Source organism: Leptonotus elevatus, chromosome 4 (genome assembly GCF_054856555.1).
Source record: "Leptonotus elevatus isolate MCC_2025b chromosome 4, RoL_Lele_1.0, whole genome shotgun sequence".
Lineage (NCBI taxonomy): Eukaryota > Metazoa > Chordata > Actinopteri > Syngnathiformes > Syngnathidae > Leptonotus > Leptonotus elevatus.
This window is the reverse complement of record NC_141242.1, coordinates 1,696,241-1,721,896: the sequence shown is the minus strand read 5'-3', so window position 1 is coordinate 1,721,896 and position 25,656 is coordinate 1,696,241. Positions and strand designations below refer to the sequence as shown.

Below are 25,656 nucleotides of genomic sequence, written 5' to 3'. Positions count from 1 at the left end.
AATTCAAACACCGAATTCAACGCTTCAATGCTCAACCTAATAATTTCTGCTCTTTTAATGTTAACATAATGCAAAACACCATAGACTATCAACGGGATAACAGAAATAAGTATACATTTTACTCCAATTATAGTTGAATCAGTATTTCTACTTTTGCAATTGTATTTTTGACGAGAATTAAAATTATATTATTAGCAATTTGATCTTTAAAAAAAAAAGAAGCTCTTATTTAGGGTTACCCAGGTTAATGGAATTTAGCACAAATTAGCAGAGACATCACAGTGATTAAAACAGATTTAAAGAGCCTGTACTTTTAAAACAATCGAATCCGTTTTACCAGTACTTTTTTTTTTTACGCAAGTATCTGTCCATAGTACTTAAATACTGCGTGTGAGTATTTTGCCACCTTCCGGCTTTGACGTCACACGGCGGGAGGAAGAAGAGAAAATGGAGGTCGCAGCTAAACGCGCAAACTTGAAGTCTCGACTCTGGCTTGGAGCTTGACGTCTGCGGACCCTTTATCAGCGATGTTATCTTATCACGGTTCGATTGTGAGTACGAAACGCAGGTGAGCAGATTTAGTTGAGATGTATTTAAATTTGTTTTCCGTCGGTGAGATCACGTGAGTCCTATGCTGCGTTCATTTCCCCCCGAAATCAAGAGTTTGAAAGCTAGCGACACGTCACAAAGCAGGGGCGGCAGACAAAAGAAGGTCGCACCAAACTATAACGTGTAAAAGAACAACTAATTGGCAAAAATACAAGTATTGATTCACCACCTTAGGAATATTTATAATATAATAGTTGTTTTTTTTTCATTGGCAATTGTATAGCTGTTTTTGTAACAAAAATCTATTTGCACACAAGAATAGTTTTCGTCTTTTTTATTAACAATTATCAAAATAAACAGTTGACTGACAGTTTCTGTAATACAAAAATACAGATATGTTTATGCTATTTTCTTCAGGATTCTCCCCCTCACAGTCAGATTTATGAAGAGTATCAACGTTGAAAATACACCTTTAAGTGGACATTCGGACAAGGAGACGATTGATTTGTGACACGTGAAGGACGTGACGTCATCTTTAATTGCCGTTTCAATGAAATGGCATCATCGAGGAACGACCGTCTCATTTCTCCATACTTTTATCTTTCTTTCCCATCGCTCCTCTTTTGCTCTCCTCGGTGGATCTGTGGTGGGGACGCTTCCAAGTCCACGGAGGAGCGAGGACCGAAGACCGAGGCGGTTGCAAATACAGACGCCGGCCCGTGGCTTCTCTGGATTCCAAGTGGCCCAGAACGCATCATAAGAGCAGCCCGTTTGGGCGCATGCGCACTGAGCATTTCGGGGATGGGTCTATCCAACGAATCAAGATGGCGACTCTGGCAAAAGCGCCAACACACCTAGCAAAGTAGATGAGCTAAATTGGCCCCTTTAGCGGCTTTCCTCGCGCCCCAGCGAGGCTTTGGTGAACCATGACGAACGGGCGCGTGCTTTGGAGACGGGATTGAACGGGATTAGAGGAGCGGTACCGACGATGTGCGAGAGCTATGGCCGCTCGCTGCTGCGTGTGTCGGTGGCGCAGATCTGCCAGGCTCTGGGCTGGGACGCCGTTCAGCTAACCGCCTGCGACCTGCTGGCCGATGTCCTGCAGCGATATATCCAGCAGATGGGCCGAGTCTGCCATCGCTACTCGGAGCTGTGTAAGTGCATCTCGGGTTGACCCCCGTTACTACTCTTAAAAACAGCGGGTTTTTCCCCTCTTTTTTTGCTCCTCTTCTTTTTTTGCTCGTTTGCTTGAGTACGCGATCACGTTGTTGTTCTCAGGATAGAGCCCCCTAGGGAAAGTTGTCAAAAAGTGCAGTACTGTAACTCACAACTCGTACAGAAAATTAATTAGTGGAAAGTATTTTTTATTTCGGCTCCTAAATTTGAACATTTAATTCTCTGTCATTGTTTTCTTTTTAACTCAAACATAAAAATGTATGTGTGTTGCCTTCAAAAAGATCAAATGACATCAAAATAAACAAAAAACCTCCCTTTGTTATATATAACTTTGAACATGTATCACAAAAAACTTGTGCTCCTTTAGTAAGTCCGCATTTAAACTAATACTATTCAGACCAGTTCTATTTCGTCCCTCTAGCACCGCCATTGATCAGTCATTGAGCTTTAATGAGACACTTGAACTGCTGTTGTGACTTTGGAAACAAGTTGTATTGCGCACACACCGTTTTATTGCTGTGCTTAAGAAATAACTAGGAATATTTACTTATCAGCTTGGAAATATATGATTAAACATTTCCACGTTTACCCTTCAATGTTCTCGCGGACCCCTTCCCTGGTTGGGAAATACTGCTGTCCACCACTGTACTCAGCTGGTGGTGGGTGTTATGGGTCAAATTGACCAATTCTAGAGTTGACAAGATATCGCTGACGTCGGGTCAAAGGGGCCATTTTTACAAATGATTGAGAATGGCTTCTTGTTCTCTGGCATTGCAATGTTCGATCGAACAAACTTTTTGGGGTCTCATGAAAAGTGACGATTTGGAGGCACAAGAATTCCGCCTAACGCCTGTAAAATGTATTTTACTTTAAAATAATAAAACTGAACTGTACAAGTGTATTGGAAAAAAAAACACTAACATTAGCCCATTTTGAACATTTAATTCAGTGATTCTTTCGAGTACCACTAGAGGGAGCTTGCGTACTGCTTGTCTTCCGAGTAACACGTGTTGCAAATCGCTGTTCTAACGCATTTTTTTGCATTGACCCGGCAGACGGGAGGACGGATCCTATCCTGGACGATGTGAGTCAGGCGTTCCGGCTGCTTGGTGTGAGTCTGGGCGAACTGGACGACTATGTCAACAACCTGGAACCCGTGGCCTTCCCTCAACAGTTGGCCGCCTTCCCCGTCGGCAAGAACAATGTCCTGCAATTCCCTCAGCCTGGCGCGTTTTACGCCGAAGAGCGGAAGGACTATATTCCGGATTACCTGCCGCCTTTGGTCTCCTTACAAGAAGGTGCGTTCTCTGTTAGCGGGCTTCCCAAAGGCCGTACAAGTCGTTGGGGAAATGTTTGCGCAGTTGTTCCATGTGAAACCCCAAGCATATTAATAACAACAACAATAATAATCATAATCATAATACATTTTTATTTCAGACTCAGTGGCCCAGATGAGAGCAAAACAATTCGTAAAAGGGATATTAAAGACACTTAAAAGAACTATACACAACATATTTCGAATGCATTAAGTAAAAAAACAAAAGTCAAAGACTTCAAATATTGTCATTTTTCATCAGAATGACCGGAAGAGTGAATCTAAAGAGTTTGTTTCTGTACTTTTGTGTTGGAACGAGGCGGTTTGCACAACTTCCGCGTTTTGGGTGTATGACGGCGCGCTAACTTCCGGTCACTAGGCTAAAGCGCAGCGATAACGTTAACGGCATCAGATTCTTCGAAATATACTCGCTGTCTCCTGGAATGAAGGTACCGTAAATGACGTATCACATTTCTTGTTGCGTCATTCTACTTAAAAGCATATCGTCTTGATGCCGTGGAGACAGATGTCAGCCTCCCAGTTCGGACATCCAGAAGCCATAGTTCTCAACCAACTCTCATGTCTCAGGCCTTCAGTCTGACCCGTGTGTTTTAGTGAAATGACCAAATTGGGCCTGGTTTTCGATGTGTGTGTTAAACTTATTTGCTCTCAAAAACTTATAAACATTCTATTTTAGATAATGCCAAGGTCCCAAAAATGTACAGTATATGTTTAAAAACTAGAGAATACAGAAAGCTTCTGACATGAAGCGGTGGCTTAAAGCAATGGTATTTATTACAAAAAAACGGCCAGCGGGCATCAGCAGAGTGTAAGAGATCAACCAGGGCCATGTTGCAAAAAGGCTTCCCCCCCCAGTGTTTTCAACAAGTTTGTGAGTAATGATGAAACTTAGCTATATTGCAATGCTAATTGCTACAAAACAAAAACAGAAAAAAATTTCCCCCTAATGAAATAGTTCATTTCTTTTGGTAGAACACAATATTCTGTGGGCCTTGCAAAATCAGTCAAAATCCAGTAAAACAGCCGAGAGCAAAGGGGGTTGCTTCAGTGAAAATGTCTGCCAGTTAACCGCGTGACTCCTTTGTTTTTCCAGAAGAGGAGGAAGAGGTCCTCCCCGACATGGGCACCTCAGCTGAAGCCATGCAGGTGGCCATGGAGGAGGACGCGGACGACTTTGACGACGACGAGACGGTCAACGACGAGAACCATCCGCTCAAGAGGGCCCTGGACAGTCCCGACGAGGCGCTGGGCATGATGCCAACGTCCAAGCGGCCGCGCATGCTCCCCGGGCTCAGCCCGGAGTGGGGGGCGGAGCCCCGGGAGCCCCTCACCTCCCTCAACCCCCAGCGCGTGCCTCCGCCGGGCATGCTGCCCTCCCACGACAGCCTTGACCCGCTGTCGCCCGACACCCCGCCCGGACCGCTGCCCACCTTCAGACCTCAGCCCACCATACCAAAATACCCCGATCAAAAAGCCCTCGCCGCCCCCGGGAAAAAGCCCAAAGTCTCATCGCCTGGGAGACAACGAACTAAGTCCCCGAAAGGGCTCGTTCCTGCCTCGGTGGGCGGCAGTCCCATTCATTCTCCCCCTAAAACTTCCAAGGAGAGGAAAAAATCTCCCGGCAGGACAAAGAGTCCCAAAAGCCCCAAGAGCCCGAAGACGGCGGCGGCCAAACCCCCTCAGCCCCTGAGCAAGATGGACGCCGTTCACAAGCTGCCCTTGGCCGTGCTCAGCGAGCGCATGGGCAAAGAGAACATCCACATGCGGCACAACGTGGACGGCAAGGAGCCCGGCGAGGGCCCCCTCCTCAAAACGGAGCCCGACAACGGCGCCATCGAGGACTCCATCAGCGCCGTCATCGCCAAGGCGCGTTCCGAGCGCGAGCGCGAGCCCGACCCCTTCGCCTTCTCCTCGGGCTCCGACTCGGACAGCAACGGCTTCTCCAGCCCCAGGAGGCTGACCATCATGGAGCCGCCCGCCGCCAGGGCGCCGCCGGGCGCCGGCCCCCCCGCGCCCGCGCCGCTCCACCTGCAGCTGGGGCCGGGGAAGTGGACCCTGGACGACTCCATCAACGAGGTGATCCGCAAGGTGCACCAAGACGGGCCCTCGTCGTCTCAGCCGCCGCCCAACCACGAGGGGTACGTCTCGTCCGGGTCGGCCTCTCCTCCCACGCCCGAACCCTTGCTCAAGGTTTTCGGGGAGAAGGCCAAGTTGTCGGCGGTGGAGGTGAAGAAGAAGCTGAAGAAGGAGCTGAAGACCAAGCTGAAGAAGAAGGAGAAGCCCAAAGACAAAGAGCGGGACAAGGACAAGAGCAAGCTGAAGGACAAGAACAAGGAAAAGAACAAGAATAAGGACTCGTCCAAGGACGGCAAGATTCTCTGGAAGGAGTTTGGCCTGAAGGAGGACGAGCTCTTTGCGCTGCCCGAGTGCTCCGTCAAGGTCAAAGATGTCGGCGGCACCAAGAAAGACAAGGACAAGCACAAAGACAAGAAGAAGGAAAAAGGCAAGAAGGAGAAGGAGAAAAAGGACAAGGGCAAAGACAAGAGCAAGGACGACAGGCAGAAACAAGCCGCCGCCGCCGCCATGGCCTCTGTGGCCTTGGGGGAGGTCCTCCCCTTGTTCAGTCCCTCCTCCTGCCAGCGCCTGCCCCCCATCATGCCCTCCTTGATGCCCGTCCTGCAGGACGGCAAGAGCAAGGAGAAGGACAAGAAGAAAGACAAGAAGGAGAAGAAGAAAAAGAAGGAGAAGGAGCGAGAGAAGGCCAAGGAGAAGGAGCGGGAGAAGGAGGAGAAGAGGAAAGAAAAGGAGCGGGAGAAGGAAAAACGGGAGAAGGAAAAGGAGAAGGAGAAGGAGAGACTGAGATTGGAGAAGGTCTTTTTTTTTCTCCTTATTTTGCTTCTTTCATGGTTATCAATACCTTAAAAATAAGAATAATATTTGTTGATTCTTTCAGTGGTTATTCATACCTAAAAAGAAAAACAAGTTTTCTCCGAGTATTAAAATAATGACTAACATTAAAAGTGGTCTGTGTGTAATGGCGACCGATCAGAAACCAGGCATCTTATTTTACGCAAATTAATTTATAAATAAGTGAAGGTACTGAAAATGTGCAGACTGAGAACTAGACCGTAACATTTTATTATTATTTTTTTTTCATGATGAATGATTATATATTTGGAGATTTAAAATAAATAAATAAATGTTTGAAAATCTAAAAAAGTTCTAAAAATAATTCATGTGAATGTGTTAACTTTAACGTTTAATGCAACTGGGCTGGATTTTCAAAAAAAGTGCAAGCCACCGTAATGTTGTTCCGCTGAATTTAATTTGGTGATTAATTAGCGTCCTGCTAAAGGGAAGCCTGCACACTGCACTGAAAATGACCGTCAAATTAGAATGTGTCCCTTGTGCCATCATTGTATCCCACAATGCATCTTGTTTTCATTTTGTAAAACACACTCTGCTAATAAAACGAAGCAAAGAAAGGAAAATACTGTTAATGCAGTGTTTAGGAACGCAACCCAAGTCGTCTTCAAGAATTACTTTTGATTTGAGTGAACTATAAAAATTCTGCTGCAGGAGACGAGCGAATCGTTCCAAATGCGGTCGCTGCATTCCGTATCATTCAGCTCATTATCTTATCTCTGGAAAAAAATTATTTTCAGTGGACTTTAGTAAATTGCTTCTGATTAGCACCTAATAAAGTTGAGCCGTTTTAACGGGCTTTTTTCTCAATGACGGTTCGTTGCCTTTCCACAGATGAAGGCAGACATTCCGGTGGTCGCACCCTCTCCGGTCATTCCCAGACTGACGCTGCGAGTGGGAGGCCAAGACAAAATGTAAGTTGAGATCAAGTCACACTTTTTCGATTTATTTAAAAATGTCTATTTAGAGTATATTTCCACTCATTTAAAATATGTATTCAATTGACTCTATTTAAAAAATATATATATTTTAAATTTGTATTTATTAAAAATTTATTTTTTTATTCTTTGATTTAATTTAATTTATTATATAATTTATATTTGATTTCTTATTTATTTTATTTCATTTATTATATCAATGTAATCCTGCATAGAAATGTTAATTTATTTTATTTAAAATTTTTATTTATTATGCCGATATTTTAACTTTTACTCTTGTGCATAAATACAATACGATACGATACGATATACTTTTATTTTCCCCGTTGGGAACTTTTTCCTGGAAAAAAAAAGTTCCCAAAGGGTGTGCTCCTTGACTGGCTATTATTACTATGATAATTTTTTAATAACTGTCTTACTTTTCTTTGCCCTGTTTAGTGTCCTTGGGTGTCTTGAAAGGCGCTGATAAATTAAATTTATTATTATTATTGTTGTTGTTATTTGGATGTTTTCCGGCCTAGATACGTCATGAATTAAATTTAAGAAAATAATAATTATTATTAAATGTTGACTCGTAGCAACAATTCACAAGAGAAGTTATTGTCGAGCATTTTACACATTGAGCAGGTTAAGAAACAAACAACAAATCCATAACTTGTAATTTGTAATTGAATCAAGTTGTCATGTTTGTATGCCCAAATATGAGCATGCAAATGACGTCATCCTATTTTGTCCTGTTGCCCCCCCGCCAGTGTCATCAGCAAGGTGCTTCCGAACTCTGAAGCAAAAGTTCCAACCCCCAAGACGCCCGCCGCCAAGTCGGTCCCCGCGAGTCGTCCCCGGTCGCCCCCGCTGCCTCCCGTCCTGTTGCCGGCGCTCCCGTGCGCGCCCGGGCCGCCGTCGCCGCTGCTGCCCCCGGCTCCCGCGCCATCGTCGTCGTCGTCGTCGTCGCTGCTGCTGTCCGCCGGCCCGCTGCTCTCCCCAGCCGCCTCCCTCAAGATGCCCGTTCGCAGCGTGGTCACCGAGACGGTCAGCACCTACGTGGTGAGTGGGGGGGAGGGTCGGGGTCGGGGGGGGGGGGGGAGGTCGTGGAGGTCGTGGAGGTCGTGGAGTCCCGCCTTGACGTTTTGTACGTCTTCCGTTTCAGATTCGAGACGAAAGCGGAAATCAGATCTGGATCTGTCCTGGATGCGACAAGCCGGACGACGGCAGCCCCATGATTGGTTGCGACGACTGCGACGACTGGTATCACTGGTAGGCGGCTTTGATTCACACCAAAGTTATTAGTCACCCAAAAGTAACATTGAAAATAATTTTCCTTAAAATGCTTTTTTTTTTTTTTTAAACGACTACATCTTGTGTTTATACGTTTAGAGGATTAGGGCCAGTGAAGAGGGAAAAAAAATGGTTGGCAGGATTCTGACTTTACCCCCACAATTTAGAGCTCCACGTCACAAAGTCAGAATTGTTACTTTAAAGTCAGAATTCTGACTCTAACGTAGTTTTCAAGAATTACAAGAATTGGGACTTTAATCTCAGAATTCTCATTTTAAAGTCAAGAATTGTGAGAATAAAATCAAAATCCTGCCAACCCTTTTTTTTTTTTTCTTCACTTCACTGGCCCTAATCCTCTTCCGTATGTTTATAAAACAAAATCGAACTCTAATTCAGCTTCATTCAATTATAAATGGATTAAATGCATATGCCAACATATTTCGGCAAACAAATGTAGCAAAATTTTGCAGTCCAGGAGTTAAATTGAAAAAGTGCACACAGCGAAAAATGTTCTCTTGATATTTAGCGATTTTAGCTTCGCCAGACTTCAGAAGAAAGAAAAACAAAAGATGTTGTGTTGTGGTCTGTGTTCAGGGTTTGCGTGGGAATCGTGACGGCGCCCCCCGCAGACCAACAATGGTTTTGTGTCAAATGTTCCTGCAAGAAGAAGGACAAAAAACACAAGAAGAAGAAACACAAACCGCATTAAGTCTATGCAAAAAGGCACGTTTTTGTTGTGGGGGGGTTGGAAAGACTTGAAAGCCGTTGGGCACTGCTCTAAGATAAAACGCAAAAAAAGAGGGAAAAAAACGGTGGCTGAGAGCAAACTTATGAGGATTTTATAATGACGTTGGCGTCGGACAAGATGGCGGAAGAAAAAAAAAAAAAGGCTTTTAAACAGCACATTATGAGCCTGGCAATCTTCTCACCAAAACACTCACAAAGGAGGTTTCGCTTTTCTTCATCCTCGCTTTCAGTGTACATAATTACGCCCCCCCCCCCCCCCAAACTGTATAAATGTAAATACCAACTGTCAAGCCCAGTGCATTTTTTTGCTCTTCGCACACGACTTGGTGACTGCATTTTCAGGATGAGTTTTTAACGCTCTGTAATTTCTGTACATTTTTTTAAATTGAAAAGTTTGTATTTTATTTTACGCCCTCCCTCGTATAATATGTGCAAAAGGGGGGCACGGTGAGTCGAAAAGCGCCACGTCCCTCTCCAAACGTCCTGTTTGGAAGCCGTCGTGACGGCGAGTGGCGAGGCTTCGAACGGGATGTTGTGCGATGGCTGCTGAGCTCACGGTGCCCAATTTTTTTGTGTGTGCGTCGTCAGTTTTTTTTTGTGTCCCGGAGTCGTACTGTTAGCTGTGCATGTGGTTGTAATTCATTTGGATGTTTGACTATTAAAGATCAGCAGTCGGCTTGCTGGCAGTCTTTAAAAACACAAATGTCCCCGACCGGCCCAAATTGGACTTTTCATTTCTCACGCCATCTATTTGTCAATCACAATCATTATCCCCTCCATGTAGCTTTTTGCATTTGAAAATGAAATTATTTTGACAAACCAGGTTTCAGAGTTTGACTTCATTTCCACGTAATACAATTTCTTCTTACTTGTTTTTCATGACTGTGACAGCAGGTTGGGTCGGTCTTCTTGATCTGACTGACCGGTAAGTTTGGGGTGGGGCGATGAGTCCATCCATCGAATCCGTCCATTTGATCCATAATGGAGAATTCAGTGGCCACAAGTTCCAAATGATTGGACTTTGATGGTCGCGTGGTTGTTTTGACCACAGCGCCACCCAGTGTATTGGATGACCGCACTGCAGATAATTCGGTAGAAGTACTGATTTAACCCTTGTTAAAAATAAAAATAATAATAATACAAATATGTCAAATATATCCTTTACCTGATTTTATTACATCTACTTTCCTTTAGATTTATTTTATTAATTTTTTCCCTTTGTGTCTTTTTTTGGTAAAAAAAAACAAACTTAAATCAAGTTGGCACAGAGAAAAAAAATCTGCAACTATTAAAACATAAATAAAATAATATTGCTACTCATGACATGAATTCAACTTCGTGATTTGTCGACAGCTCAGTTGGAGAGGAAGACTTTAGCGGCATCCAAGTGAAATCCTTCGGTCGCTGGTTAAAAAATGTTTTTCTTTTCTTTCTCATCTTCGTTTAAGTAATTTAGCCGACGTTGTGTAAGTAAGCTTAATTTGTATAGCGCTTTCCACAGACACAAAGTCACAAATCGCTTTACGGGCGTCTTATGAATTTACAAATTAATTGTAATGTGAAGACGTTTTATTGCGAGCTAAATCCCAATCGGGACTGAATTGACAACAGGTCAAAAGCAAAACAACATAAATGCTACATTGGATTATGATAACTGAGTTGTGTTTTTTTCTAATATATATATATATTTTTTTACATCATGTCATCCTTGGCTGTAGAAAAAAAGTATCTTCTTTATTAATCAGCGTGAACGTCAAATAGACAAAAATATAACACGGGAATGTGCAACAGTTACAACATATACATTTGATAAAATAACACAAAACAAATACAGCTAAAATGTCGTCAAAGTAACGTTTTTGATTACACCTGTGAAAGAGAACACTAGGCAGAGATTATTCAAAAAAATAGATGCGAGCGAAACAGTTCAATGTAATGAAGTCATGTCAAAAGTACAACACATTTGAGTCGGTTTGTTTTGTTCCGACGGAGGGTTGTAATGCTTATTTGCAGACGGAAGGGGGCAGCATCGGCACTGCATTTGCTGATAGCGTGAAGTGGGTTGAGTGTGTGCAGATTCATTTTCGCTTACTTACACGGCTTCAGGAAACGCGTTGTGGATATTATATCGCAAATGGCTTTGAAAAAGTGTTTGGGAAGAAAGAGGTCGTAACTTAATACGCAGGTGGTGTCTTTTTTTTTTTGGTATATAATATTGGGTATTATATAAAATTACGATATTTTATAGCTTGTCGTTGGCGAAACTTAATGAGGCTCCGGCTTCAACTTGAAAAAACCATAAACTCAAGCAAAATGGCAAGAAAGTTGTCATTTTGGAGTTGGGGGGGGTTCTGCCTGACTGACAATATATTTGAAAATAATAAGTATTTACTGTCACTTTATAGTATAGTACATACCTTTGTCCACACCGAACATGCTATGCTATGCAGGGAATTTGGTGTCCAGTTGAGTTCTGCCGATGACGTCACACCAACATATGCGGGGGTCCTCTGTAATGTGGTACAGCACCCCTCCCCGACCCCCCGAAAACAAAACACAGAAAACTATTATTTATCATAAGAAAAATTGCGTTTAACAATGTTTGTCAAGTTGTACTGTATAAAAACGTAGATTGTGCAGGGGTCACAGATAGCGCCTTCATTGCTCTTCTTCTGTGGTGTCTAATTGGTGGTTGGCAAACCATCTTAATGACCCGTTAGCGCCACTAACCAATTTGTCCTTCCACGACAAGGAAACCAATATCAATTGATGGTGCTGTGGACTTTACTGGTGCCAACCAGTGGCGGGGGTTTGAAGTGCACTCAGGGAACATTAGCGAATTAAATGTAATCTTAATTGGGGATTATCAAATGTGATTTTTTTTTCTTCAAATATCCTTGTAGTGTATGCGTGTGCTCGCATTCCGGCAGTGGGAATCATGACGCGCATTCAAAGTGCTCCTCAGCACAGTCCCTGACATTCATACAAAGTAGCACGCAGCCGCATTCCAACATCACTCTTTAAAATATTCATGTCAGAAAAAAAAAATAATAATAAATTTGCTGGATGATCAGAGGACGAGGAGCGCAGCCCATCAAATGTGGAAGCCGCCCGCGCTAACGTGAATTTATTTCTAATTAAACCGTGTCGTGTCCAGACCTTCTATTTCATCTCTCTGGATACAATTTTTTTGAGGTGCAGAATAATGTGGTAATAAAAGGTGGCGCGCTTTTAAGTGGGTTATGTGTTAAACATGCTCACTTGTCACTATCGCTTTGCCTCCCGCCTCTTCCCAATTTTCAAAAGGGAACCCGTTGGTCCAATGAGATTGTCAAGGGGGCATCCATCATCTTCCCACACTGACATGCATGCAAGTAAATTGCAATCATGTTCCGACAACGCAGAAAACACATTTTTTGTAGTGTGTTTTTAATATGAAAAATAGCACTCGACAAACTTGTCCTTTATTTAAAAAAAAAAAAAAAAAAGCTATCATCGAAGAAGCTTCCGACGCTGTGAAAGTACCCTGAATGCACCATTTTGCTTGCGCAGCATTAGCAACTAGCAAGTGTGTAGCGTACGTTATTCTGTTGTCCCTAAGCGTCCTTTAAACTGTTTATTAAAGACACCCCAGTTGGAGTTAACTGTAAAACTAAACGCACAAAAAAAAAAGCTTCATTTTTGAAACATCGCTAGCCTAGCGCTAATGCTAAAAGCGAAGGGAGGATCCCATTCAAATGCTAACAGGAAGTTAGCATCGACTTCTGGAGTGTTTTTCCTTCAAATAAGGAATATTCGCACACAAATGTTGTGGGAGCACATACCCACAGGTAAGATAACACTACGCAAAGGCACAAATTCTTCTCAATGTGTGAAAAATGTTGTTATTTTAACAGAATTCAACGCAACTTTCTTCTCATGGATGCACGGCCCCACACTGCCCCCAAGAGGCCAAAACGCACAGGAACAGTCAGTATTTGTTCTTAGTGTTTTTTCAGTTACTATTATTTCTAGTTGATTATATTCCTATTGTTTTATTTTGTCATTATCATTGATATATTTTAAAATAATTGGCATTTTTTTTCCTGCCAAAAATAAGTATCGGCATCAGCCTTGAAAAAAATGCATATCGGTCGGGCATGATTTCATGCTTCACTGCCCATTGACGTTGTGCACCTTCTGGTATGGCCACCAGGGGGCAGTACAATACAGACCTATAATACACAAGGAAGAGTTTCATATTTATCTGACTCAATAAACTGCATAAATATTAGTCGTTTTCGCAGAGGATAAAGAATACATACGCCCGTGAGTATTGTTTTATAAAGTCTGTAATTGCCGCAACAACGATGCTCGTTTTGTTAGCCCATCTATGACCATTTGCATTATGCGTTCGCATTAAGATGGCTAGCTGACTTTTGTAAATGACGCGGTTTGGTTCATCTTTTACAATTTGACAATCTGGCCAAGGACAGTAAGAAAATATTTGTACTTGTTTACTTCCCACGACTGCCGTGTTTGGTGCGCGTTCCTAATCCGGACGTCAATTAGTGTCCTGCCGCGGGCGGCACAATGCATTAGTGCACTACGAGCTGTCAGAAGGGATTACTTCAGCCAGGCCACAGAGAGGAAGCGGGTGCGGATGGGTGGGGCGGCTCCAACGCTCGGATGCACTCGGGTGAGGAGAGAGGGAAGGAAAGACGGCAGACAGACGGAGAGAGGAAGAGCCGTCGAGGAGCGCGTCCGTCCCCGTTTGGCCCAGGTGGATCTTTACCTCGCGCGGCACCCATGTTGGGGCACTCCTCCGAGCTGGCCCTGGTGCAGAGTCTGTACGGCAACAGCATGCGCTGCCCTGCCGCTGTCAGGACCGAGGACCTGCCCATGAGGTACGCTTGGCTTTGACCCCCCCCCATGCACTCAGTGAAACATCCCAGCTGGCTTTGTGTGGACGTCGTCTTTGTCTGGCCTCGCGCATGGCGGTTTTCTTTCTCCCTTGCTGTGTCTTTATTTATGCGTGTTTGCATGTTGACGCGTGCTTGAATTTGAAGGACTTTTGCTTATTATTTCAAATTGAAGGCGATGGATCAAGTGGAAATTCATTTAGTTTTCTGACAAAAAAAGGTCACGTTTGATGTGATGGGCAGATAGGTGGAATCAAAAGATTGATCAACATAGATGGATAGATAAATAGGTGGATCAACAGATTAATATATATATATATATATTAGGGGTGTTAGAAAAAATCAATTCGGCAATATATCGCAATATTACAGCGCGCAATTCTCGAATCGATTCGATATGCGGCCGAACCGATTTTTAAACATCATTTTTTTATGGGAATATTCAACAAAACGTCTTATTTAGGGTTAGGATTTACACATCAAGGATGGAAGAATGTTATATTAATTGAACATTAAGCCTTAATAATTTGATTTCAGTGCTGTTCAAACATGAAACAGACTGCAACCTGTTTGTTAAACGCAGTGGCTCAGTTACAAGCCTGAATTTTCAGATAAATAAATAAATTTTCATACAAATCTTACAGTGTACATGCACAAATTTACTGATTAGTCTTTTCTAAATTTGAGTAAAAACAAAAATCGCAATAATCAATTTATAGATTCGTATCGGGATTAATCGGTATCAAATCGAATCGCGACCTATGAATCGTGATACGGCAGGTGCTTGGCAATTCACACCCCTAATATATATATATATATATATATTAAGGGTGTCAGAATGATTGCGTTAATATCTGGTTAACTTAAAGTGCCTTTAACGACACCAATTTTTTTTAACGCTAAGAAAAAACAACAACAAAATGTGAACAACAAAAGCGTGGTACGTGTGGTGGGATTATGATGGGATTACAGTAATAATCATTTGAGATTAAGGAAGAGGGTGGTGCAGTGTTAGAAGGCGCTTCATCTGGAATCCACGGCAACAAACTTTCACAATTGTACAGTCAGTGGTGCCTTTTGTACGACGGCGTATTAGCGTCACATATAAATAGGATTATTTTTAGGGGCGGGGGAAATTTTCAAAGAAAAAAACTATTAAAAAAAAAACGTAGACATTTACGAGAAATACACGCAGCGTACTACTCGGATGTTTGTGCCAATACTTTTGGGTCGGGTTTGCAATTAAGGAGCTAGTAATTGCTTTAGCAGAGATGAACTATATGATGTTAAGCATTTGCACTTTGAAGCGTTGAGTACGGCCAGCGACAAAGAAGAAGTTCCACCCCCTGAGGATCAAGCATTTAAATTCATTTGTTCAAATAAATATTTACTTGTACATTTATGTTTCCGGAATTATTATTGACATATTCATGCATTTTGGTATTTTTTTTGTACAAGTATCTCAGTTGATGTGTCGAATCTGCTGCTCTCTGTCATTCACTCGCATTGACCTAAAGAATGCTAGCTTCTGATTGGTTAGTGTTAGTCAGCTGATAGAGGATCAGGAAGTGTTGCCGCTCGAGCTGCCTTGCGTGTATGACGAGTAAAGTTTCAATTAAGAATGAATCTGTTTCCATCCTTTCTTTTCATTTTATAAACAATGTTCCATTAACCACCAACAAATCCTCACATTAGACAATAGCTACGCTATTGTATTTCTACGTTAGTTTTTTTTGCCACAAATGTACGCGGTTTTTTTCTCAGAATACTGCATGTGTTGCCCCCACCCTCTAATTTTTTTTTTATATACGTGGCCCTAATACGCCGTCGATACCAGTGACTTGACTTTTTGAGATACAAGACATTATGTATTTAAAACTAGCACATATATTCAGTTGGTCCATTTATCTTAATGCTAACAATTACACTGAAGGTCCGTTAGCTTAATGCTAACACACAATACAAAACACCATAGACCAGCTAACGAAATTCTTGAATTTAAGTAAAAAAAATAAAATAAAAAATGTGGTGAAAAGGTTTCATTCTTGATATTCTATTTATTGAATTATGTAATTATTGTCTGTAAGCACAACATAACAAAAAAATGTTTTTGGGGCACGTCACAGAACAAATGAAGATTGTATCTCATGGCACCGCTGTTTATATTAAGATCAGTAAGGAATGGAATGCTCGTGTGTACAGTAAGCCCCCCCCCCCCCCCCACCGCCCCGCCCCCCTTGAGAAGAGTCAAAGCGAATTTATGCATGCTGCAGCTCTTGTTGCACCCCCCCCCCCCCCTCGATTTCATAAAAGCACATTCTCCAGAGAGCTTTCGTCTACCTTTTTATAGCATCCCCTTGAGCTCCATGCTAATGCGAAGTAGGCTGCATGTATTGAGGGGAAAATAGGTCGCGCGGCGCATCATGCATACAAACCGAGTTTCGGCGCTGCCTTAATGGTGCGCATTCCGCACCCATGCCTTGAAATTGCCACGGAGAGAAGGATTCAATTCCCCAGTTTTATATATAGTGCACGTGTGTGAGAAATGCGTTGGGACTGTGCGACCTGCGCGCGCACACACAATTTACCTAGCCCCCCCCCCCCCCCCCCACGCCCTGCAAGTCCAGGATAACAAAAGGCGATAGACCAGCCCTCCCCCAGGGAAATAATAGCACCACACAAATGGGATCGTGACCTTTGAACTGGTGGAAAGGCAGCAACGGGGGGGAAACCGCAGCTTAATCTTCAATGATTGGAATTAGCTACAGCTACATATGTCACCGACTTTTGAAATGCGAGCGATGCTACGTATGTCAAGGGGGGGGGGGGGTAGGTGAAACTCTGCGCTGTACAAGTTATATATCATAGTGTGTAAAACGGACGCGTCAAACAATACAATTAAATCACCTACGAATTCCCAGTCTTATTCAAAAATAGGAAATCAATATAATTGTGTGTAATTCATCCAAATCTACCCATTAAAAAGTGCCACAATTGCTATTGGTTGATATCAGTCCCTATTCGACAGACGTTTTTGACAATTACTGGTACCCTTCGATAGCTCAGTTGGTAGAGCGGAGGACTGTAGAGGCTCAAAGCTGAAATCCTTAGGTCGCTGGTTCAAATCCGGCTCAAAGGATTTTTTAAATTGTATTTTTTATTTGAGTGAATTCACAGTCTTACTCAATAATAGGAAATCAAAATAATTTCATGTAATTCATCCCAATCTACCAATTAAAACATGCTACAATTGTAGTACACAAAGCATTGCCAGTATTATTATATATTAGAAATCTGTTGGCCCTATTCGACAAACGTTCTTATAATCACTTGGCATCCTTCGATAGCTCAGTTGGTAGAGCGGAGGACTGTAGAGGCACTAAGCTGGAATCCTTAGGTCGCTGGTTCAAATCCGGCTCGAAGGATTTTTTTTTTTTTTAGATTTTAGAGAATTCACATTCTTACTCAATAATAGGAAATCTAAATAATTGTGTGTAATTCATCTGAATTTACCAATTGAAACGTGCCGCAAATGCTCCGTAGTACACAAAGCATTGACAGTATTATTCCAGGCTATATCCATGTTACCTGTCCCCGTTCCAGATGTTCCTGGCAGCAAATAACAGCCTTCGATAGCGGCGGCTGGCAGCCGCAAGACTGTCAACGTCAGCCAATTAGATCCATTTCGTTCCATTGTCATTAGCCAATCAAAATGCTTTCTTTCCATTGTCGTTCGGCCAGCGGAAGCTGGACGGCGGCCATCTTATCACTCCCATCTCGCAAGCGGACTGCTGTATAAACTATACGAATACGTACAGATTAGACATATACGGATGGTAGGATCTTAGTATATAAATAATGCTGTTTCTAATTAGTACCGTCTCAAAGGTTCTCCAATTTTGATACTGTAAATGTATAGGATCGTATGCCGAGAAGCGTTTCTTGGCAGCGGTAATATGGCGGCCTCGCAGCATAGAAGCGAAGCGACTTCCTGTGCAAACGTAAAGGTAAAGCTAATTAAATACAGTATATTTCAATGTTCTACTTTTAGTAAGTTTTGCATGACCAAATATACATTGCATTGCATTGCACATATTTTTAAATTAAATTTCCATTAAATAGTTGTTTTTTATACATTTGATTTTAATTCAACAAACAACCTAAATCAATCTATTAAAGAGTTGAAAGTGGTTTGATCCTGTGTTAATAGATGTTTGACAGTACCATACTTAATTACAGTATTGTTTTTGTTATTTGTAGACCAAACTTCAATTCAAACATAAAGAAAATATGTGTCTGCTTACATCAAAGTTTTCTCAAAATTTAGAATTGTAGTCTTATCTGCATCTGTAAAAGAGGTTCACAAATGCAATTGTTATTGTGCGAATCTGATACATCTAAGAAAATGGGAACACATACAGGTTAAACCACAAGGTGGCGTTGTCCACACGTTTTGAAAGGTATGCGTCGTTAGGAGATTTTTTTTTTAATTGCATATTTTAAATACAATATAGCTTATAATGATTGCATCTCTCAGCCCTCAACTAACGTTGGAGAGTTAAAAATAAAATTAAAAATCCCTCTTTTCTCCTCCTTTTCTTACCCCCGTCTTCCTGCGTTCTTTCTACCCCCCCCCCCCCCAGACTACTGTTCCTCAGAGCAGAGGACTGTAAAGGTGGGAAACTGAAATCCTTAGGCCGCTGGTTCAAATCCTGCTCAAAGGATCTTTTAGAGAATTCCCAGTCTTCATCAAAAGTAGAAAATAAAAATAATTTTAGCTAAATGATCCAAATCGACCATTTACAAAATGCCCCGAGTTCTCCGTACTAGTACACAAAGCACTGCCAGTACTTCTAGTCTACATTTGTTTTCTGTGCGTGGTTATGGGTTCAAATCCCCGTTTGTACATTAAAAACAAACAAACTCCAATTTCTTGACAACGGCCTGTATGTTCTGAGGGTTATGTTTAGGGTTCGGCAGGTAGTGGCGATAGCAGCCTATCTTTGGTGGCAACATAAAAAGAAAACTGCGAAAAAGACACAGAAGGGGTGCAGCGAGGCACAAGCCACACCCAGTACATGACTCTGATTGACCAATCAGAGCGGCAAAATGGTACTAACAGGAGTCGAGCTGTCAAAATGAATCGATTAATCGACAAGTCATCGATGATCAAATTAATCGACAACTATTTTAACCCTATAAAGCCTGAACAATGAAATATATGAGAGAAAATTATGGTTCTTTGTTACGGGAAAAAATGCTTTTGTAATACACTTATATATGAATCTGATTAGTCGATTAATCTATTGAATCATTGATAGATTAATCTATTCTAAAAATATTCGAGAGTGACAGCAATAAACAGAAGAGTTGCCGGTCACGGCAAAAATATCCACTGCCAATAAATAAATAATCAAATCAAATAGATACTGGAAAATGACCTCGTTACAGTAACTAAGTACTTGTACTTTGCTACTTCCAACCACTATAACCGACAGCATCAGTTGCCCACTACGTGAAAAAACCTACTTGAGTAAAATAACGCATTACGTGTGCTTCGTTACTTGACGGCGCTGACCACGCCCTCTGCTTTACTGCAGCTCCTCTCTCTCTCTCTCTCTCTCTCTCTCTCTCTCTCTCTCTCTCTCTCTCTCTCTTTCTCTCTGTGCTGGTTCTGACAGTGCTCGGTGCTCAACTGCTCACTCATTCGTTGCGTATCAGGAGGAGCGAGCAGGATTGCTCCTCACATGCAGTTGGACGACCAAGAAGAAGAAAAAGACGCCCTCCTCCTCCTCCTCCTCCTCCTCCTCCTCCTCCTCCTCCTCCTCCCCCTCGTCGTGTCTCTCTCGGCAGTCAGTCGGCACCTGTTCTCGCTCGTCGTCTCCTTTGCCTTCATGCGAGCGTGCGCGGACGTGCACCCCTTGCCCTCATTGTTAGATTAGGCGGCTGTTTGTGTGTTTTTTTTGTTTTTGTTTTTTTTATTTTTTCTATTTTTTTTATAAAACAGCGAGAATATGACTTCGACGCCGTATACCCTGGATTACCTACCGTTGACTGATAGTCGGCTAATGGCTGCGGGCGATACGATGTAAGTAGCTGCAATACTTGCTAATTATTTGCCGCTCTTTGTTGTTGTCCTTGAGTGTTTTGAAGTTGCGCTTTGGAGGAGCTGATGAAACGTTTCAGTTTGTAGCTCGTAGCTTAGTAGCCCAAATGGACGAGCTAACGGCTAACGTATCAAAAGCGGGGCCGGCTAATCTCACGTCGAGTTCCTCGGAGGAACGCCACTCGGTTGTTCTTGTTGAAATAGCCGCGAGCCACTTCAAGTTGGAAAGAACTCGGACGGGGGCTCGCTAGCAAGTAAATTGGGGGGGGGGAAAAAAGACACAAAATGGAGTAGTGATGTGTGTGTGTAGTTAGCTTAGCGACATTAGCGAGCGCGCGACTAACAGTCGACTCGAGTGACATGTGCTTCTCGCTCGGTTATTTTATTGAGTAAAAACAAGAAATATGCCTCTTCTTCGAAGCCAGCCAAACTGGTAGTTGCTGTAAAAAGTCCCGACAAGTTGGGTCAAGTTTGCGCCGTCGCCTGCGAGGCGATGACAAACTGCTCAGTCTGCTTGTCAACAGCTGAAAGGGGAAGACGTGAACGGTCGAGTAGTCAAGCTTTTTGCTCACGTTTCCTCATATGAACGTGTTTTATTTTCGTGCAAATCGACATTATTGGTGCTCCTTCCTGTTCCCCCCCCCCCCCCCGCTAGTTAGCTTTAGCCAACTGCTATTCCGCCCATTTCGGAGGAGGCTTACCTAACCACGGAACCAATACACGTGGTTTGTTCCATTATTATTGAGCCTCTAATGGAGATCTTGTGACCGAGCCCATGTAAACAGGCCTGGGAAGACAATCTTCTCCATACACACACAAAATAAGCACCCAAGGCTCAGCCTTTTTAACATTGTTTAATTTGGTCACTCGGTGCCAGAAACTAGGCTTGGGTCGTGAATTCAATTTTGAAGTTTACGCAGACCAAGACCTGCAACCAGTATCAAAGATTGTCCAACAATAGCGACACCTGAAAATTTCCAACAATTGCCTAAATACAAAATACTCAGAAGCCCTTCTTGTTTATCTCAGAGATTGCTTTAAAGTCCAGGTGGGAGCAAACATCCATAACTTGTAGTCTAAAATGCTTAAATGTCACAATCTTATCTTCATATAACATTTATCTTAAAAAGAAAAGGCTTGCAGTTGACTATTTTTTCCTAAATGTATCAGAATTGCCAGGACGCTGTATGGAACCCAACCCACGCAATTACCAATTGGTTATGTAGTGGCTAAGTCCATCTTTAAGCCACTGAGGGTGCAATAGACATTTGAAGTGTTTGACGCGCTTGATTGCTTTGGTGGGAAAACAAGTCTCTCATTGTGTTTCCTTTAAGACATTTACTTACTCACTTTAACAAGCGTCTTGTGCTACAAAGTGCATTCAAATCTTTCCAATAATAAGCACAATGTGCCCAACCTCTAGTGACCTTAACAGTGGTCTAAAAACTGTATTGCTCCAAGTCTGAAGACACAACTGCCACTGATGAGCATCTGCTGGCTTAAATAGGCTTAAGTAGGAAACAAGGGTGACACCTAATGGCCATCTTGGTGACCCGCGTACTACATTACGAAATGGCTCCTACAGGTTAGCCTACTTGTAATTGTATTGTCTTAGGCCCGGTACACGCAAAACTGGGCTGTTGTCCCGATTTTTGCCCCTTTCAGACCAAACTTCTTCTTTTTTTTTTAATTGGATTATGCCGTGAAACGACGAATTTGTCTTGATAATAGATTCTGAAACCGGTTGGGCAGACAATCTGAAATAAATATTGAATCGTATTCAATATTTACAGCCAGAAATCTTTGCGTGCGGGAAAAGCCGATGCACGTGGACTGAATGTTGTCAATCAAATGAGAAACCTGACAGGAACGAAGAAGTGACTAAATAAAAACAAACATGTCCTGTCTGATGTAGTTATTTAGTGAATTTTTAACAATTCATGTAAAAGTGTGATTGTGACAAGTATTTTCCAAAGCAATTTTTTGGGGCGACATCGTCCTTCATTTGGAATTATTCAGGTAACACTGGCACAATATATCTTGGTATATTCATTCAAATTTGTACCTCGACTGAGCTCATGATACAATTTACTAAAAGTGATACGTGACACACGGCGGATTTTGAAATGTTGTACAAGTAGGCAACGGCTCGGAACTTGGAAAGCGTGTTGCGTGTTTTTCAACAGCTCCAGAAATATTTGGGACTCGCTGGGTTGGGTGTTCACGGCTTGCAAAAATGAGCATGTTGGCGTATTTGTTTCAAGTAGCCTCATCTGGGAGATTTGGAATAGATTTGGCACCTGCTTTTTTTGCGGCTTGAGTTCTCTGTGATTGTTGACAAGGAAGTGAGTGTTATTATCGGAGCTTCAGTGCGATCCCATGGCAGCTATCGAGCTGCCATGTGTCACAAAGCCAAACGTCACACTTAATGATTGTCTTTCTTTTGGACGGGGTTCGGGTTCTTGGATATTTGTGACGCTGGCTGCGGTTGGCTGCATCTGATATTCAAACACGCCCGAATCGTCACTGTTTTGGAATGGCGAGAAGCTTTTTAAAATGCCACTTCAAACAATCTTGGCCAAAAAATGACAAAAAATTATGGATATGGAAAATAATCTGTTCTATTTTACCATACAGGCAATCTTAGAAGCAATATTTGAATACAACCTGTTAAACAAGTGCAGAGCAAACAGACACCGACTCTTGACTTTGGTGACAAAGCCAAGATGGGCTCGGATAAAGTTTTATTTTTTAACCTTCTTATTGGGCGTGTAAAAACTGAGAACAATGAAACATGTTTATGGTACTGCTGGAGTCTTAAGCGGCCTACAAATATGCTCACGTTCTGGTTATCATTATCAACTCATTCACTTGCAGCCATTTTCACTGAAGCAATCCCCTTCACTCCCGGCTGTTTTACTGGATTCTGAAGGCCCACAGAATATTGTGTTTTATTGCTAGAAAACATGGAACCTTCCAAAAGAAAGATTTCTTTAATCAGAGTTTTTTTTTCTCTATTTGTTTCCGTCTTGCAACAATTTGCATTAGAATATAACAAAATGTCATCATTATTCACAAATCGATTTAGATATGCGAGTAATGGCGCACACTCACACTCGGGTCATTGTATACGTGCCCAAGCACGCCTGCTGCTAAAGTCCGGATTGTATAGGTAGTGTGAGCGCAATTGAGCTCCTCCTGAGTATGGTTCGGATCTCCAGTTTAGCACGATTGGGAGAGGTGGGCCAGAGAACGGTACGAGTGGCCGCACATGCGCACAGCCGTGGCGAGTAGTCGCCGTGCGAAACGTAACCATGACGTCACGTACGTACGAGTGACATATATAGCGTGCGACCATTCGGGCAGCACGACTGACTGTGAAACGGCGTCTCACAGTCTATGAATGCAGAAATGTGAGAGGGTTGACTATTTAGCTGAGAACTGACCAAAAAACCACATTAAAGTTATCGAGTTCGCTCTCCATAGCGCTGCTGAGCCGTCTAAATAACAGCCCCCTTATGATAACGTCTTCTTCTTACGTGAATCAACGTGATGACGTATATTTCGGAGGCAACTGGCACGGTTTGGTTAGAGCCATGTGAGTGCAGGCGGGAGGGGGGCAGCGGAGGGGTGGCAATCAGGCTTTAGTACGGTACGGAAGAAATGGCCCTAGTGTGAGTGCGCCCTAAAATAGCTTCTTCTTTTTTTTCAACATGACCCTGGTTGATCACCTTTGCTCTGCTGCCACCTTCTGGACGTTTGTGTTATAACTACCATTCTTTCAACCGTTCTTTGCAGTTGATGCTGCATCATAGCCTTCTGTATGCTCTAGCATTAAAAAAACAAACAAACATAATAATACGTCTTTGGGGCACTTAAAACATTTAAAATAGAACGTATTTATGAGTGTATATATATATATATATATATATATATATATATATACACACACACACACACACGATGAGGACAAGTAGTGTATGGTGCCACAAGGCTGCCAAACTGCAACAAATGAGAGGACATTAGCCTACAAATAGCTTATCTGGAAACTGGTAATGTTGCAGTTGCAAGCATGTTATTCCAACACTCAAGCAGTTGCTCGTATTTGTATCTGGCGAAACCGCCAGCTTCAGAGCGTTTCCTAATTGGCTATCGGATGTTTCGCACAACAATCTTAGAGTCTGCGGAACAGCTGACCTCTTGATTTGTGATCCTGACCTGACATGGTTTTTCCTGGCTCAACATGAGGCAGAGGTGTTAACATTCTGATAATTTTTACTATACATCTTTGTCGGGACCAAAACCTAAGGCGTGGCCACGCTCATGTGAGAAACTGTTCCGCATCATCAAACCTGCTTGTTTATGAAATAATCCATATTTACCTGTTTGAAAATCCACAGTCTTCTGTCACATTGACAGAAAGAAAATCAGTTTTGAGAAGTGACTTCCAACTGTGACCGACGCAAAGACATCCCATCAGCGCAGCCTAACACAAGCAAGTACAGTTAAAAATAACACAGTAGTGCAACACTGGTCAGATAACAGTTTTTATTGTCAGAGTTTTACGAGCCAGAGCTGGCCACCTCCAAATTTGATATGTAGTGGAAAAAGTCAAGGTAAACATTTTCCCAACCAGAATGAGGGGGAGAAATTGCACTTGGCAAAACCACACCACAGGATAATCTGTTCAGGACAATCTGTTCGAGACATCGGAGAATTGGGCCTTTGCTGACTGATCGTAAGGGCGGGAATATGCTCAAATTGGGCCCGATTATCGCTATCGTCTCGTTTATCCCGCCTTGCTGCTCTGAATGTGAATGCACTCGTAATGTCAAGTAGGGCTGCAGCAGTTAATCGAATAATTCAAATAATTTGATCGCGAAAAAGTTGAAGCAAAATTCTGCCTGCAGGCTTCTCAGGGATCTTTTTTTTCCGCGCCGAGTAATGTAATACACGTCATAAACATTTTCATACACGAGCTGCCGATGGCTGCGTAGCGCGCCAACTCGCTTAGCATGCTAACACTTCTCGTATTCTCGGACATCCACGTCACTCACCTGGCCAGACGCATGCACACTCAGTCACAAATGCTTCAGTTGAGCGTGAGGATGGCGCCCTCAAGTGGACAAATTATACTGCACCTCACATGCATGCTAATGCAAAATGGTTTAGCTGCGTAAGAGATGGGTTAATTGGTAGAATATTTTATTCTCAACATATTTGATGACTGCATCTTTGCTTGTCAATGGTTCAAACGCTGAACTTTTGTGCTGTTTTTCCAGAAGTCCAATTTCCCTGAACATTTGGCCTCAGGGTTGACATCATTTGAAAAGACTGCCTGATATGTTGACTGTACAAGCACAACCCGTGTACAATCCTAATCTGGCTCCCCCTCGTCGCCGCCGCCGCCGCCGTGGGACGGCGAGATACCGATTGTGCAAATTATGTGGCAAGATTCACAAACAAAAGATGATGTGGGGGGGAAAGCGTTACATAAGATCCCAAGCACAAACTTCTGCGCACACGCTCGGCTTGGCAGAATTCTGCGGTTGTTGTGGGGTTTGTTAAAAATAATGACGCCGTGCCTAAATGCTAAAAGTTGTCTGTTTGAATAAGGGCACGTCCTTGCAGCCAGTGACTGGGCCCGGGAAACGGGCTCTTTCGCTTTGGATTGATGCTTTTGTGGAGCAGCGAACTCGTGTG

The 25,656-nt window shown here is 42.7% G+C and overlaps 2 protein-coding genes and 2 non-coding genes across 8 annotated transcripts in view; all 4 read left to right on the top strand.

Moving 5' to 3' along the window:
- Positions 1-422: 422 nt before the first annotated feature.
- taf3 (TAF3 RNA polymerase II, TATA box binding protein (TBP)-associated facto) lies at positions 423-9,768 on the top strand. Of its 2 annotated transcripts, none has more exons than XM_086074361.1 (8): positions 423-568; positions 967-1,703; positions 2,781-3,023; positions 4,155-5,932; positions 6,821-6,900; positions 7,677-7,968; positions 8,072-8,178; positions 8,794-9,768. In XM_086074361.1, the coding sequence occupies exons 2-8, from the start codon at positions 1,538-1,540 to the stop codon at positions 8,906-8,908; spliced, it is 2,781 nt and encodes a 926-aa protein (XP_085930487.1). In that variant the 5' UTR covers positions 423-568; positions 967-1,537; the 3' UTR covers positions 8,909-9,768. The 2 variants fall into 2 exon arrangements, with proteins under 2 accessions (XP_085930487.1, XP_085930488.1); XM_086074362.1 differs by having other exon boundaries at positions 430-568; positions 1,213-1,703.
- Positions 9,769-13,452: 3,684 nt separating this feature from the next.
- Positions 13,453-25,656, top strand: part of LOC147174952 (CUGBP Elav-like family member 2) — a 36,401-nt gene continuing 24,197 nt past the window's right edge. Inside the window, exon 1 of one of the 4 annotated variants that reach the window (XM_086072853.1) lies at positions 13,453-13,832. In XM_086072853.1, the coding sequence (XP_085928979.1) occupies positions 13,615-13,832 (218 nt within the window). In that variant the 5' untranslated portion in view covers positions 13,453-13,614. Of the gene's footprint in view, positions 13,833-19,518; positions 19,936-25,656 lie in introns of those variants that run through there. The other 3 variants (XM_086072851.1, XM_086072850.1, XM_086072854.1) reach the window with 3 other exon arrangements.
- Positions 16,899-16,986, top strand: trnay-gua (transfer RNA tyrosine (anticodon GUA)). Its single transcript is given in 2 exon segments — positions 16,899-16,935; positions 16,951-16,986. It is a non-coding gene; the product is annotated as a tRNA-Tyr (tRNA).
- trnay-gua (transfer RNA tyrosine (anticodon GUA)) lies at positions 17,185-17,272 on the top strand. The gene is given in 2 exon segments: positions 17,185-17,221; positions 17,237-17,272. It is a non-coding gene; the product is annotated as a tRNA-Tyr (tRNA).